Below are 15,231 nucleotides of genomic sequence, written 5' to 3'. Positions count from 1 at the left end.
TAAGTATCATTCTAGTACACACAGGAAATTTGCGTGTAACCTAACGAAAGTAGAAAATAATTTTAACAATAAGAACAGATAATATATTTCTGGGGATTGAAAATTAAGTATCTATCAAAATAAAACAAGCATCTAAAGGACGCACATACATATTTGATTAACTGGTCGATTAATTTTAATCTTAATTTAATGATTAATGATTTTCTAATGATTTCAAGTTCTTCACGAATTTATCTACAGAAAATAATGAAATACAAACTTTAAGTAATATTTGTACAATATTTTTGCACAGAGATATTATTTTCCCATTATATTTTATCCTATAATTTATATCGTATAACTTATTATATAATTTATTTTGTTTATAATTAAATTTATAATTTAATTAATTATATCGTTTCTCTTATCTTTTTTCAAAAATACACACACACACATATATACAATATATATATATATATATATATATATATATTACAAGCTGTATGTATTTTCTTGGCTAGTCTCCCGCCAAGAGTTTCATTTCTTTTAGAACTAGGACTGAAGGGCTTAATCTTTTAGACATCCTTGTGACGTCTTTTAAATGCCTGTTGCAGTAATTTTCCTTTGCGAGAAAATGCTACGACATTGGGATAATCATCTACGCGCACGTTCGTGGGGCATTTTTATACGATTGAGTTAAAGTTGATTCGATAGAAAGTCAATCTGATCTCACGACACCGCGGATAAAGAAAGTTTAATCTATGCCAGACGTGTCCGCGCGCGCGAGGGGTTTGTCGGTGCCTTTAGAAATGCATATGTAGAAACACGACAGGACAATGCAATTGCTCAATTATGCGTTGCGTTCCCTCGTCATCGAACAATAGTTTACGATCAATTATGCATTTCGCGTCGCGAATAATCACGCTTGATGCAAAGAAGTGAGGAGAATATATGAAATGTTGATATAAAATTGAACATTATTGAGACGAATTGTATAATCTAATCAAAAATCGAAGAAATAATGGCCTCACCATCATCAAAATTAACACCACTGAACGATATAAAATAGTTTGAGGAGACATAGGACTATAAAAAAAGATTAATTCAATATCCTCTATAAAAAAATGATATTTCTAAATTATATTTGATAATTATATATTCTTTTTCTTAAAATATATATGGCACTCTTAAATATTTTTGTGTGAGATCAATCTGTAAGGCACTCGTATTTCATCAAGATTCATGACTGATGGATCGATGCTCTTCTTCCCTTGACACAATCAGCTATGGAACCCATGAGAAGTAAATGAATTACATTATTAAAGTAGCTGAATACTTACAATAGTTGGCTAAAAATCGAACAAGTCGAAGAATTAAAATTAAAATAAATAGGGTATAAATAAAATGAAAGAAAATGTGCGCCTCTCCTTACCGCACATATATATACATATAATATTGTATATAATTATATAATTTTAATCTCTCTCGCACGCGGAGTAAAATAATGATCGAATGAATTTTGTAGTTAGCTAGTTGATATGCGATGCAATTTTCAATCATAACATGATTAATATCACATGGGCTTTTATTTGAATCAAGCTTTCATTTCCCTCTAGATATCTCAGCGCGATCATTGCGAATTAATAAGCGGTTGCAAATAACAGCTTCACTTCAGTTTATGATGAAATTTTTACTATTCGGCTAAAACAATTTCGCGCATCGAATAAACGTAATAATTAAAAATACAAATAATAAAATTATAAAACACAATTGTGTAATTTAATTACGTAAAATCTTTGTAATATAGTTAAAAAGAGAGCTGAAATGATTGAAACTCATACATAGCATTAATAAATGATGACATATCGCATTAATTGTGTTAATTGCATACACACAGTCAAATGTGATACAAACTCCATTTATCTCTCCGCAGGAGAAATACACGCACATAAAACTATAAAAAAAAATACATACATATATATATAGATTGTAGAAACTTTTTCAAAAATTGGTTGCAACGTAATAGTCGATGTACACCTCGAGCTACAAAAGGGAGAGAGAGCATGCGGAACGCGAGAGAGGAAGAGAGAGAGAGAGAGAAGCGAGAGGCCGGAGGGGGAGGAGGATTGCTAGCATTTCAGAACGGATGTGGGCTCTGTGGAAATTGTGCTGGGATAGGAAAAGGGAGGTTGGAAACCGGCTGGAGGGATAGCCGGGGGCGCAGACGCGCGCTCTGCAGTTGCCGTAATTAGAACCGTGAGCCCCGAGCACATAGCTCGGGGCTGACGAGTCTCCTGGCGGACCGAAATTATTCATGAAGCCGCGCGCCACCCACGGCGAAATTTTCTCGTAAATATTTTGCCTCGTCCGAGATATCGCCCCGAATGTTATATGTATGGTATGTATACGTACGTATATATGTTTGAGCGAACAAACGCTCGCGTATTCCGATCAACCCCTCTTACAAGTCCTAATTCGATCAGTCGCACTGCGATCCATTTACGTCATTGATAAGGAGATGTAAATCGAAAGAAACGAATCGCGTTTATCGCCGACAGAAATCAGGATCTCCACGACTATCTTTGGGCGTTTGATGATGTTGTAGATTTTAATTGTCGCGCGATTTAACAAATCGGACTCTCTTCTGTCTTACATATGTCATATTAAAGATTACGCAGCGAAAAGAATTGATCGGTTTAATTCAATTTCAAACCTTGAACGCGCGGCAAACCTTTTTTCTTTTCCTTTTTCACATTGACGCTGTCATTGAGGAGATAGCGTACGATGATTAATTCGATACATTAATCAAAAGAAAGAACAAGATAAAATACATATTATCCGTATATAATTAATCAATTTTGTATATAAAGTCTTCTTCTTATTTCTTTCTAATAATGGTCAGTTAAGAATAAAAATATATCATCAGAGAGAGAGAGAGAGAGAGAGAGAGAGAGACGAAGAATTAATATATTTATAAAATATGTAAATTAATATTTTTTTATATTAAAAAAAGGGAAATATCAAAATATTCAATATAAACGCTAAATGATCAATCACGCATATACTTTTGTTATTATACGAAATATATGAAATTTCTCCGATCGCTGATTACATTAAGCTTGCAATATATGTAGAAAGCTTCATGTAAATAAAATATACACAGTTAAAATTCGAGATAATTTACTCTTTCCTGGAAATGCGTTATTTATGGATACGGCCCGCAGGGAAAATAAATTTGTACGACGATATATAAATAACTTTTCGTAATTTAATTAATTAAAAGCCTACTTTGCAATTATAACGCGCTTGATCTCTGCGTTTAATACCACCGCGCTTATTTTCGCACACATCCTAAATTTACAAAGAATTACACGGAGAAAATATTATAGTAAAAGTTACAATATAATTTTTCCAATCGTGAAACAGAGTAACATGTAAGGGAAATCATATATGCTATTTAATATTTTTATTCACTAGTGTATATATATATTTATATATACGTTTTATATTTTACAGAGGAATATTGTAATTCACATATTCTGATACACAAATAATATCTTAATATCGTTATATTCCAGTTTTACAATAAATTTTGTAAAAGGGAACGTATTTTTTCCACATAATTTGTACTGTAAAATTTTCTCCGTCTAAATTAAACCATATCATGTTAATTAAAATTATTATATATATTATACTCGTTATTATATATTAGTGAATGCATATGTAATTCAATTTAAAAATAACTTTATCAATTTAAAACATTGATTCACACCTGAACCTATAGTAATTTATCAAGATTTACACTGCTTGACGAATAAAAAAGAAAAACAAAATTTGATACATATATATATGTTCTGTTAATCTAAATTACCGAACGTGATGGTACGTGAAAAAACTATTTTTTTTTTTTTTTTTTTTTTTTTGGAAGAGCAAAAAAAGAATTTACATGATTTCTCTTCCGAGAGACACATTATAATAACAATAAACCTATCCTAGGAATTTTCTTGAAGAAAATTCTTGAAAGATTCATAATTAATAATCCTGAAAAGGAAAAGACACAGAGCACTTGGTACCAAAATACGCTTCCGCGACGTGCGGTGCGTTTCTTAAATCTGTCCGCGCTGGGCGAACATACATCTGGTTAGACGAGAGAGTATAATGCATACGTGTTGCAATATAACTCGCATTCGCGGCGTATGAAATTCCTATCTCGTTTGGTCCGCACGTCGTCTCGGTCAGAGTTTCCGTCTCGTAAGGCAAGTAGGTGAGTAAGCGGTGGGAATAGGCGAGGATGAAATGGAGCAAGACATGCATTGGCGCGTGTCGGGAGTGCCTGCTTGCCGCTCCGCGGCAACGGAACAGGCCCCCCGTATGTATGCATTGTATGCATTGTATGCATGTATGTGTGAGCAGGTACGTGCCTACATACCTCGCGTTATCCGTCGTAAGTAACGACGCTTGCAACAGCCGCTCGTAGGTAGGTGGATAGATACATACCTGCCCCTTGTAACCGGGCTGTATACGAGCCAGTGCCACCAGGCACACCGAGAGAGCCGCAAAGAGAGATTTACACCGCGGTTGGTGGACCGCGCGTGGATAAACGAGCGTTGTACCCTTCGCGTGCCCTATACCCACTCGATGAAATAATATTATAAAAAGCGAATATCCGAGATAAAAGCACCCGCGGCGCGGGTTTAAAGACGATGCGTTTAGCGTCTCGATTTTTATATCAACGTGTAACGAGAAATCGCGATCTGGGAAACGAATATATCGAATGACAGATATTTGTCCCTCTGTTTTCAAGCACAGACAAACGAGATAGAAATATCGTCGCGATGAAGTATCATATGTATAAACTCGCGTGATAATTATCTTGAACGTGTCTTATATATTTTTTTTTTACGACGAATCGTTGCGGAACAAGTTTGACAAGTTCGCTGCTGCAAGTAGAAGATTGAGTACGTGTTGTAAAGAACATATAGATAAATCTAAATTAATATACATAAGACTCGATAAAAAACAGTTATCCCGTTCGACCATAATTTATGGACATTGAAAATGTATTTAAATATACCAATATGTAAACAGCCAGAAAAGAGCCAAGTACGAAGCGCGCAATTATCGTTTGGGAAAACAACAGCCTCGTCGCTCTCTAAGGATCGGGGGTAACAAGTGGCCCTACTGATTGAAACAAGCACGCGTAATGTTTCTAATGATTCTTCAGTAGCCGACAACTATTCACGTCCGTCTATCGTTTGTATCCGACGAGTGGACGTTCCGGTAATGAAGTACCAGATGGTAAATAAGAGTATAAGGAAGAGGACGCGTTCGCGAAAACAGGCATAGGTTCGACATACGTTGCAACTGAAAACCTTAACAATGCTCACACACAAACGCGTGGCTCGCAGCATGACGCCTGGCGAGTAGCATTCGATTGTGATAACAATTAATGTTATAAAAGCTTTCTCTGGCAACGATTATTCGTTGAATTCAAGCCGTTCAAACGGCTTTCAACATATTAGCGAACGATAATTATATTGAATTTCCGCGAGGCAATTCGCAGCGGTCAATAGAACGATATAAAAAGTACAAGAAATTTCAAGTATAAATAAACATGATTTGTATGTGAACAAAAGTATGATGGAACGTAATTCGGGATCAAATGTAACGAGGAGTTTCGTGAATCGGGACTGGAAATAATATGCATAAAGCTACGTAGGAACGTGCTCGTTATAATTAAATTCCAAAAATCCGTTTAATTCCAAAATAATTAATTTTAGAAAACATTCTCATATATAAAATTCTATGATTCTTTGATATTCTAGATGATACTTTTTTCATACACATAAAAGCCTATTGTATCATTCCCCGGTTGATCTTTAATTAATTGAAAATATAACAAATTATCCGTATAATTAAATACAGATTATCACAAAGCATCTCAAAAATTTCATTATGTATATGTGCTCATATTAAGAATAATTTAAAATTATTATGCCGTAAGCATTAAATATTAATACATTAACGTATTGTTTTAACGTTATTTTATATGCATATTATGTCATGTAATAAATAATTTTCAATGTTGGAGACAAAATATTATAATAATATCGCACATAATGAATGTTTATCGACTTAATCCGTATGCTTTATTTAATTTATAATAAAAATATTGCATTATTTTATATAACGTGCAACAGTAAATATGCTATTTAAATGTCTCTTGTTAATTACACTGAGAGACCCATTTTGTTGAATGAAATAAAATTTGTTTCAATCAACTAAATCTCTTGTTTGGATATGGGTAAAGAAGTCCTTTAATTAATATAACAAAAAAAATTTAGTTGGAAAATTTGGTAATACTAACACACAAATTTGGTTCAGTGAACAAAATTATTAATTGTGTGAAATCAAATTTTTGGTTGTTTTTTATTTTAATTTTCTTCACTGAATCAAATTTGCGTGTTAGTATTACGAAATTTTCCAACTGCAGTTACATTTGCTTTTGTTACATCAACCAAAGTTTATCTATATTCAACAAGAAATTTACTTGATAGTTATTGTCTCTTGTCATACGATCAAAAAAAAATATACAGATTATATTCTCCATCTTTTCAATTCTCTCGTCGTTAACGTGAGACTAATCAGTATTTCTCGGACGAGATGAATCCGCCATGATTGAAGATGCACCGCATACTGCACATCACACTATACTACATAACAATTGATTTGCACAGTGACACGTGAATGCGCAAAATATAGATTACGATATTCAACTAATACTAAACGATTTAGTTCAAGTAACAAATACAAATTATTTAGAACGCGATGAGACGGATGAGTTTGTTATCGCAACGATAAAATTTTATTCAGATACTCCATGCAAACGAAATAGTTTGATAATGTAACATTTAACTTCTTTCCAGTAACATAATTTTTATTAAATAAAACCAAATTATACATGTTCGGTCAACAAAATGGTTCAACCAAATAATTTTGTTAATCCCGTCGAAGGAATGAAACGATCCATCAATCAACTGCGTTGCAGTGACTTAACGCACTTATCGGGACAACGCAGTTTCGCGAATAAATATGTTAACCAATCGAAAGAGAGAAAGATGAAGTAAATCTATAACTTGATTTGCGGCTTATTATCAGATTTTTCATAAAACAAAGAAATTTTCTCGAGCAATTATTTATAAACGAACTCTTTATTTAATTCTTACCTATAAACGCGACGTATTATTCCAAAATTTTATAATAATTTATAGTTATATATTTTATAGTGTCGGCAGAATATAGGAATCTATATATATGGATTATTAAGAGTTTATAGATTATTAAATAAAAAATATTCATATCACATGTGCGTGTGCATATGTATAAAATGAGGACGAGCAAAGCTGGGAATATAGTATTTTGTTACGAAACGTGACAGAGATTGGTGCAAACTCTGTGAAACATTCGCGTGAATTGCAACGAATACAGCTAAATAAGCACGCGTTCCTCTCTCTTCGCAAAGAGAATAATATTCTATTCTAATATTAACGTTTGCCGGAGGTTTTTTTTAACAGTAAAAATTTGTAACAATAAAACACACACAGCGACGATGCTTTGGTATTCTACGAATAACGTTTATAAATTCTCAGACATTTAAGTACTATATTATACTTACACATTTCAATGATATTATATTAATTAAATACCATACCGTATATAATATCATATTTGCCGAATAATATTCCTAATTAATAATGTTTTTGACACTGTGACTCATCTGCAGCATTAAAAACGTTTCGAGTATTTAATGTTACTTACGAAAAAGAAAATGCAATATTTCTTTTTGCATTATTTTACATATTTCTTTTCCAATTTACATTTATCGCAATCCTCATCTTATCCGTGTCCTCAATATTCGTGGAATGCAACTCCACCCAAATCAATTTTTTCTCCTACATTTATGTTTGTTTTCCTGCACATTCCTTCACAATATAAAATTATGAGCATTCGATGATATGTGTCGATGATACGGAAATAATGGATCACTTTTAAAATCTTAACTAAAACACTTTGATATTGCGCTAGCAATTGAATCGGTCTATTTTCCAGATAATACCAGTACCTAATTGCAAGTATAAAGATATCGCACCATTCGCACGTACATATATTGAAAAAACTAAAAATGACAACTTTATATAGGATCTTATAGAAAAACTATCAGATATCTTTACTAGAGGATAGATTAAAAAGACTCGGATTAAAGAAAAAATCCAAAAATGTATTTATGATATCGAATTATTTCGAGAAAACTGATGTATTGACTGGCGCAAAGATTACATTTTCTAGATTATAACGTTAATAACATTGCGGTTCGCGAACGTTCGTACGAGCTCGCAAATGGCTCTCCATTACAAATATTATTCAGAGCGAGAGAGAGAGAGAGAGAGAGCCGATCTGACTGGCCCACATAATGAAATCAGCAGAGGAAAATCTGTCGGCTGGGTCTGAAATGAATTCGCATGCGATATCATTTCATATCACTTTATGATTCCGCCTGATATCTCTGTTATTTTAGCTTTATACCCGCACGAATATAAACATGTCAGATTTTCGAAATGATTGGTAGAACAGTTTGAGTAATTAAAATTTACCATCCATCCATTAAAAATTTATTAAGAAAGCTCAATATTTATCGTGTTAATTTGCGTAAATGTGACATTTCGCTCAACACATACTGATTTCCTAATCAGATAAGCTGTTTGCCAAATGAAAAGTAATTCCTTTTTTTTCGCGCGTATTTATATGCAAGTATTCGTTGATTATTTATTTTAATTTAATTTCTACAAGAGATATACACTTATATACGAGAGCTTATCTCTTCGTCTTCTTCTTTCGCAAATAATTACTCCGTCATTTATGAATTTTAAATAAATATATATAAAATTAAAGATCGAATTATAATCCTTTTCATATTTCATTTATTATACCGTTTATACGTAATCTCTAAGTAACACAAGCTTTTCAAATTTCTCTGTAAAATAATGCGTTACAAATTTGCTCGTTTTCACATCTAGTAGCAGACTTTTGCGGTGATACATCGTTCGCCCGATGTAAGAGAGAGCTTTTAAATTTGCATACGTCGACGTCTCCAGGCCATTAAACGTTCACGTAAAGTTAGTAGTGCCCTTCTTCTGCGCACGACATCGTGCACGCGCGCGTTCTTAACGCGCGTGAGCCGCCTCATCTCGTATCTTCGGGCTACGATCACCTTCCTTAACGCATGTGCGCGAATTTATACGTTTTGCAGCGTGTCGGTGGTAGCTCTCGTTCGCGTGTGCGTATCAGAACTGTATCTGGGTAAGAGGTGGCCTTCGAGATGGCCTCGGGTAATAACGCGAATATCATGGTGTCGTTGCGGACGACGTCTTCGCGTACTTGCATCACCTACACCCTCCCGCGTCTCTTATCCCTCTGCCGCGCAATCCTTTCTAATTTGACGTTCGAGAGGCGACGACGTTGCATTTTCACGCCTGGCGAAACGCTTTTCGCCTCTGCGACGTCGGACACGTGCCTTATCTAGAGACAGACTACTCATAAAGCTTAGATTTTCTCTTCTTTAATACAGTCTACTTTGTATACAGTCGTCATTAAAGTAACACGGATACATTGGACGATCACGTGACATCTGTCAATGCGCACACGTGTTGCACAAAATTATAGGCAGCTCGAATCTCGCTATCGATTTTCAATGATCGAAGTATAATTTTAGAATATATAATTTTTGAAAACGTTGCACTTTTGAAAAATATTTTAGATCTGATACTTTTTTTTAATAGTAATTTGTATATACGGTAATAACTTTTTTATATTAAAAGTAAAAAAAAAACTTAGTTAAAAGTTAAATTGCAATTGTGAAAGAAATAATAAAATTTTCTTTCTTGGCTTGATATACTGGATGGAATTTTATTTCTTAAGAATTTTAATACTTTGAAAATTGAATACTTATGATGACTCCTATCTTCAATATTTTTGTTAAGATAAAGTCAAGAACCAGAATTCTATGGATCTGTCTGTAAAATATTCGTCGATGAACGTAAAACGTCCTATGTGAAGCAAACTATTCTTCGCAGCGACATACATATTGTACATTCTACATATAAAGTATTGTATAATTGAATTTATCATTATTTATTTTGTTAAATTATTAACCGATCGTTTATTGTGCAATAATAATTTTTATCGCGTATCGAATCTGCACGAACGGAGATCTTTATCGCGGGCCATAGTATCCTCTTGAGAATTACTCGGATATCGTCGTACGTGTAAAGCCAATTTATTAACGAAGAAGTCGCATTGCTACACAAGCAGTTGCGCATAGATAATACACAATAATTATGTATTCTCTGTCTCTCCCTCACTTATCCCTATCCCGTTAGCGCACGCATACGGATGTATATGCATGTAATAAAACTATCTGCGTACGTGATACAATTGGCTCGAGGCATTGCCACGTCGCGGTAGACATTATTGCAGATATATCGTTACCACGACATTCGTCTCGGGCCCCATATTCCGGGATTTCTTTTCTAAATTCGCGACGCGAAGGTCTTGGCGTATTCTTGCGTGCAAAGTAACACGTACGATTTAATGGTGAGATGAAAATCTTGACTTATCGTGATTTAAATCTTACCACGAGAATAGCTACATGACGTGTGTACCGAGTTATTTAAATTATTTCTACAAATATTAGTAATTCCTATATTGAATTTTAATTATCGATTTTAACACGTATAATTACACGCGTAATATTAATCGTCGAGCGGCCTCGGTACATCGACTGTAATGTACAATACATTCGTATACCAACCAATCGCCTCTTATCAGTAATATAAAAATGTATCGAAATTATTTAATCTTTCCTGCCTTACGTATATTTCACTTTTTAATTTATTTATTACCGATATAAATGATATGAAAGACAGAAGAAGGATTTAATGAAAACTTGGTACAACAAGCGTTGAAAGAAGGAAAAACTCGAAAGGATTGTGTAATAAAATAAATTAATGATATTATACCGTATGATGTTGGTTTCTCCGTTTAATCCAACGACGACGAGTGATTTTTCATCTCGCCCACATATGACATTCGAGCGTACTTTCAAACACGGAGAATATGATTGAAGTGCCGTCAAAACTCATTAATTTCGCCGCGATGCCGTCAGTGTGCAACCATTCCGGCGACACGTCTTACCGGACGGTTTTATGATCGATCCCTCATCGACGCTAAAGATCACAACAATAACACGAGTTAATTATGCAAGTACGCGTCTCTCTGTACTCGTAAATGCATAGAGCCCTACATAAATCTCGCGATTAGCCTGCGGCGTCAGCGCGGCCGTGATGGCCGTTGTTGCTCTCTCTCTCTCTCTCTCTCTCTCTCTCTTTTCCTCTTGTCCGCCTCTGCCGCACCATCTCTCTTGCTCTATTCCTTAACTCGATGTCCGACTTGCGACGACCGCCGTTCCCCACTTCTTCAGGTAGAGAAGCATCGCCCGGCGACCTCTCGCAGTGTGCGCGGCCGAGAAAAGGCGCTGCATCGCATTTCGCGGCATCTCCCGCGGCGATGCACCGCAACGGTGCGGACCGATGTGGGCGAGGGTGGGTGGTAGATGGAAGAGAGAACCGGTACCCCTCCCTTCTCTTTCTGTTCTCACCGTGGTATCCTGACCGTCGCGAATTCTTCGCCGGACGATGGAAAACAAGTCGCTGAAGCGATCGTAAACGCATCTCTCCCCATTTTTGCCTTCTTCAATTTTATGATTATCATGGGATTTCAGGACAGAACGTTGCAATTTTTTAATTAATTTCGCAACATTTTAAATGAACAGGATGGGTCACCTGATATTGTCGTCTCGATTTATATCAATATCTGTAGAGCTAAATACATAAAAATAAAGTTACATACATGATTTCAAGGGGGATATTTATCTCTGCAAAATATCGATATTATTAATATTGATATTAAATCAAGATGATAATATCAGATGACCCACTCTGTACATTGACTTCTATATATGTTAATTTACATATCATTATGACATATTTTTAAATCCCGAATGACATAGTAGCTCTTTAAATATAAAAAAATATTTCAGAGCAATAATTTTTTTCTTTAAAATTACCAAAATCTTATGATTTTATTATTTTTTAGGCAAGAAAATTAATGCCCTTAATTGCGCCTCTAAAAACCACGCATTACGGAAGCCATGAAAAGCAGACTAGGATAATAGCTAATAATGAACTGGCCTTTCGCGAGCACGTAGTAATGAAAATTCGAGAGGGTACCTCTAACTCGTGGACCAAAACGGACCCTCCCTTTCCGCTGGAAACGCGTTTAAAAGAATACCCTTGGACGGCCGGTATGCTAACGCCCGCCAAATATTGTTTCGCCCCTAATTGCCTTATTAATGCATACGAGAATTTCGCGTTAATGTTCCAAACCCTCAGTCGATTCAACATTCCCAATGTTTGATCAAAAACAAAGGATTGTTAAACTAGTATTATCGCCATCCAAAAGCAGTCGTGACGATCGATACACTAAATTGTCATCTATACGTTACTCAAATAAAATGCATAAGCACTGAACAAATGAAAAGGATGTTGAATTCAATTTTAATGCCGATAATTCATATCGTAAACATTACACAAGATTTTTACTTAATTGGAGAAATAAATAAATATTTTATATTGTATAATTGTAAAATATGAAAACGATGGAGTTTAATGGAGATAGAAAAATTGATGTTGCACTTGATAAAATCACTTCTATTGTTGATCGATATATTGCTGAATAAAAAATTGGCTATCTACACATTGAATTGATAAAATATGATATCGGAAAAAAGTAATGCATAAAGAATGAAAAAAATATGTCAAATTACGTCACTCATCGCAAATGTAAATATATATATATATATATATTGTATCTGTCTTAGCTCAATTACTCGTGTATTTTAAATTCAACATACTATTTACGTAAAATTTGTTTACTAGCAACGCATTTAAATAACGTTTACATGTTTTTAATTCCAGACGGAAATGTGAGGCCGATGGGAAGGAGGCGAAGGCTGAGTTGACGGCGCAACGCAATATGTTCCCTAGCGCTCAAATTAAAATGAGGTAAATAAGTCTTCATTCGAGTATTTAAATTTAAATTTACACGAGTAGTTTTAGAATAAAATCTATCTGAAAAAAGAGTTATATAACATGAATCAATGAAATTCTCATTGCAAAATGTGACTTGATTTTATTCGATATGTCATAAAATCACGTACGTAAGATTCGCGATTTTATAGCTCATCTTCGTTTCATATTAGCTCTTTATTTAAAGTTATACTTATAACATTTAAATGTAACATTAAAATTGAAATCGCGCAATTTGAAAAAGATTTGCGTATACATAATCAATAGTTGCATTTAATAGAATACCAAAAATATGAATGCGTTATCAGGGATCTGAATTTATATCATAACTTCGATTAATAATTCACAAATTCGTGAATTGCTGAGAATTTTTTAATGACACAAAATGGAAATTTTGCCAATTTATGGCCTACATTTATTCATTCGTGAATGTAGCATGAAAATCGCCGAACGCAATACAATATCTCAGAAGAGAATAATTAGCCAAAGTCGTATACGCACAATTTTGCGATGCTTAATATCAATAGTATCTTTCCCAGATTGCTGTCGCCAAGCAGTTCGCCAGCCACCTCGCCCACAATGTCGAATTCCTCGTCGCCAACACCACCGACACCGGCGGCCCCGACTTACAACCAGAAGATGACCGGTATTCCTTGTGTGGCGGCCGCTTCGAGGTACACCGCACCGGTCCACATCGACGTCGGTGGCACGATATACACATCCTCCCTCGAGACTTTAACAAAGTAAGAGAATGTACCTTATATTCTTAATGATACAAGATAGACCGAGAACAAATCTGATATTGTTTGCGAGGTGTAATATGTACCCAGACAGCACAAGGATGTCCTTAGGACGTCCAAAGAGCATCCAGGACATATATGTAGGATATCCTCAGGATATTCCATTGTAATCCTCAGATCTCCTCTGGATGTTCCGAGGAAGAGTAAATGATAGCCGTATATTAACCTCTGGAGAATCCAGGGAGATCCTGTGGAACATCCTAAGGATTTTTATAGGATATGTTAGGGATATTTTTCGTATGTTTCAAGAAGCAAATTTTAAAATTCAAATATAAATTAAAATTATGTTTTGTTATTTACTGCCAATATTAAAAATCTAATATTAAAAATAATTCACCGTTCTTCAATATTTGAGGTTTTCGTGCTGTACATGAATATTTTAGGTTTGGCTCCCGGGTTTGAGTTGTGTAATATTTTCTAAATAATCCAATATCTGAATTCCCTATGTTGGGATTGCATCAGAAACTGAACTGATAGAAAATAATTACATTTGTAATTTTCTGTCAGTTGCTCTTTGCAAGCTTTATATAATTCTCATGACCAAATCTCAAATACAAGTTCGCGTGTCGCATAGCGGTAAAGAAACGAACTAGCGGTTGAATACTATTGTTTGTAAAGTTTTTGGAATGTTGCGAACAGTAACATTTCTCATGAAATATTAAATAAATAATAATTTTGGATATATGAAAATGTGCGCATCAAATTCAATTATTAACATTAAACGAAATTAATGTTAACAATTAATTGCACATGTATATGTCCTCTGGAAATCCAAAAGACATCCAATATAATAGACAGGGCAGATATATCCTACCAGACATCCAGGGATTATCCAGTGGACATTTATAGGACATTAATACTTATTATAATATACTTAAGATTTCTAAATTATATTAAATAGCCGACACAACTAAAAATAATTATGTATGCATATTAAATTTTTATAAATATATTTATAATAATATCTTAAAATATCCTACAAATGTCCTGAACCGTCCTGGACATATTCAGGATGATCCTGAGGATGTTTTGTGCTATCTGGGTATCGTAAAAGCCTAACTTGTATTGTTAAACCGTAATATTGAATGTCAATAATTCAAAAACGAGGCTCATATATTTTATGCCATTAATATTTATTTGGGCTTTGTACATGTTATATTTTGAAAAAGAAGAAGAAACATATATTACTTTTCGAAAAAATTTATATACGTTCGCAAAGGGACATTAAACTCTGTACGTAATAAAGGAAA

General features: G+C 34.3%; 1 protein-coding gene across 3 annotated transcripts in view; it reads left to right on the top strand.

Moving 5' to 3' along the window:
• Twz (BTB/POZ domain-containing protein twz) overlaps positions 1-15,231 on the top strand; it is a 28,057-nt gene that overhangs the window by 979 nt on the left and 11,847 nt on the right. For 2 of the 3 annotated variants that reach the window (XR_011448913.1, XM_070316368.1), the window contains exons 2-3: positions 13,071-13,157; positions 13,721-13,924. Coding sequence is in view for 2 of the 3 variants with exons in the window: in XM_070316368.1 (XP_070172469.1) it covers positions 13,129-13,157; positions 13,721-13,924 (233 nt within the window). In the remaining variant the exon portion in view is untranslated. Of the gene's footprint in view, positions 1-13,070; positions 13,158-13,720; positions 13,925-15,231 lie in introns of those variants that run through there. The other variant, XM_070316369.1, reaches the window with a different exon arrangement.

This window comes from Polyergus mexicanus, unplaced genomic scaffold (assembly GCF_030449975.1).
Source record: "Polyergus mexicanus isolate NDT 795.1 unplaced genomic scaffold, iyPolMexi1.0 SCAF_3, whole genome shotgun sequence".
NCBI lineage: Eukaryota > Metazoa > Arthropoda > Insecta > Hymenoptera > Formicidae > Polyergus > Polyergus mexicanus.
This window is presented reverse-complemented; position numbering and strand designations above follow the sequence as displayed.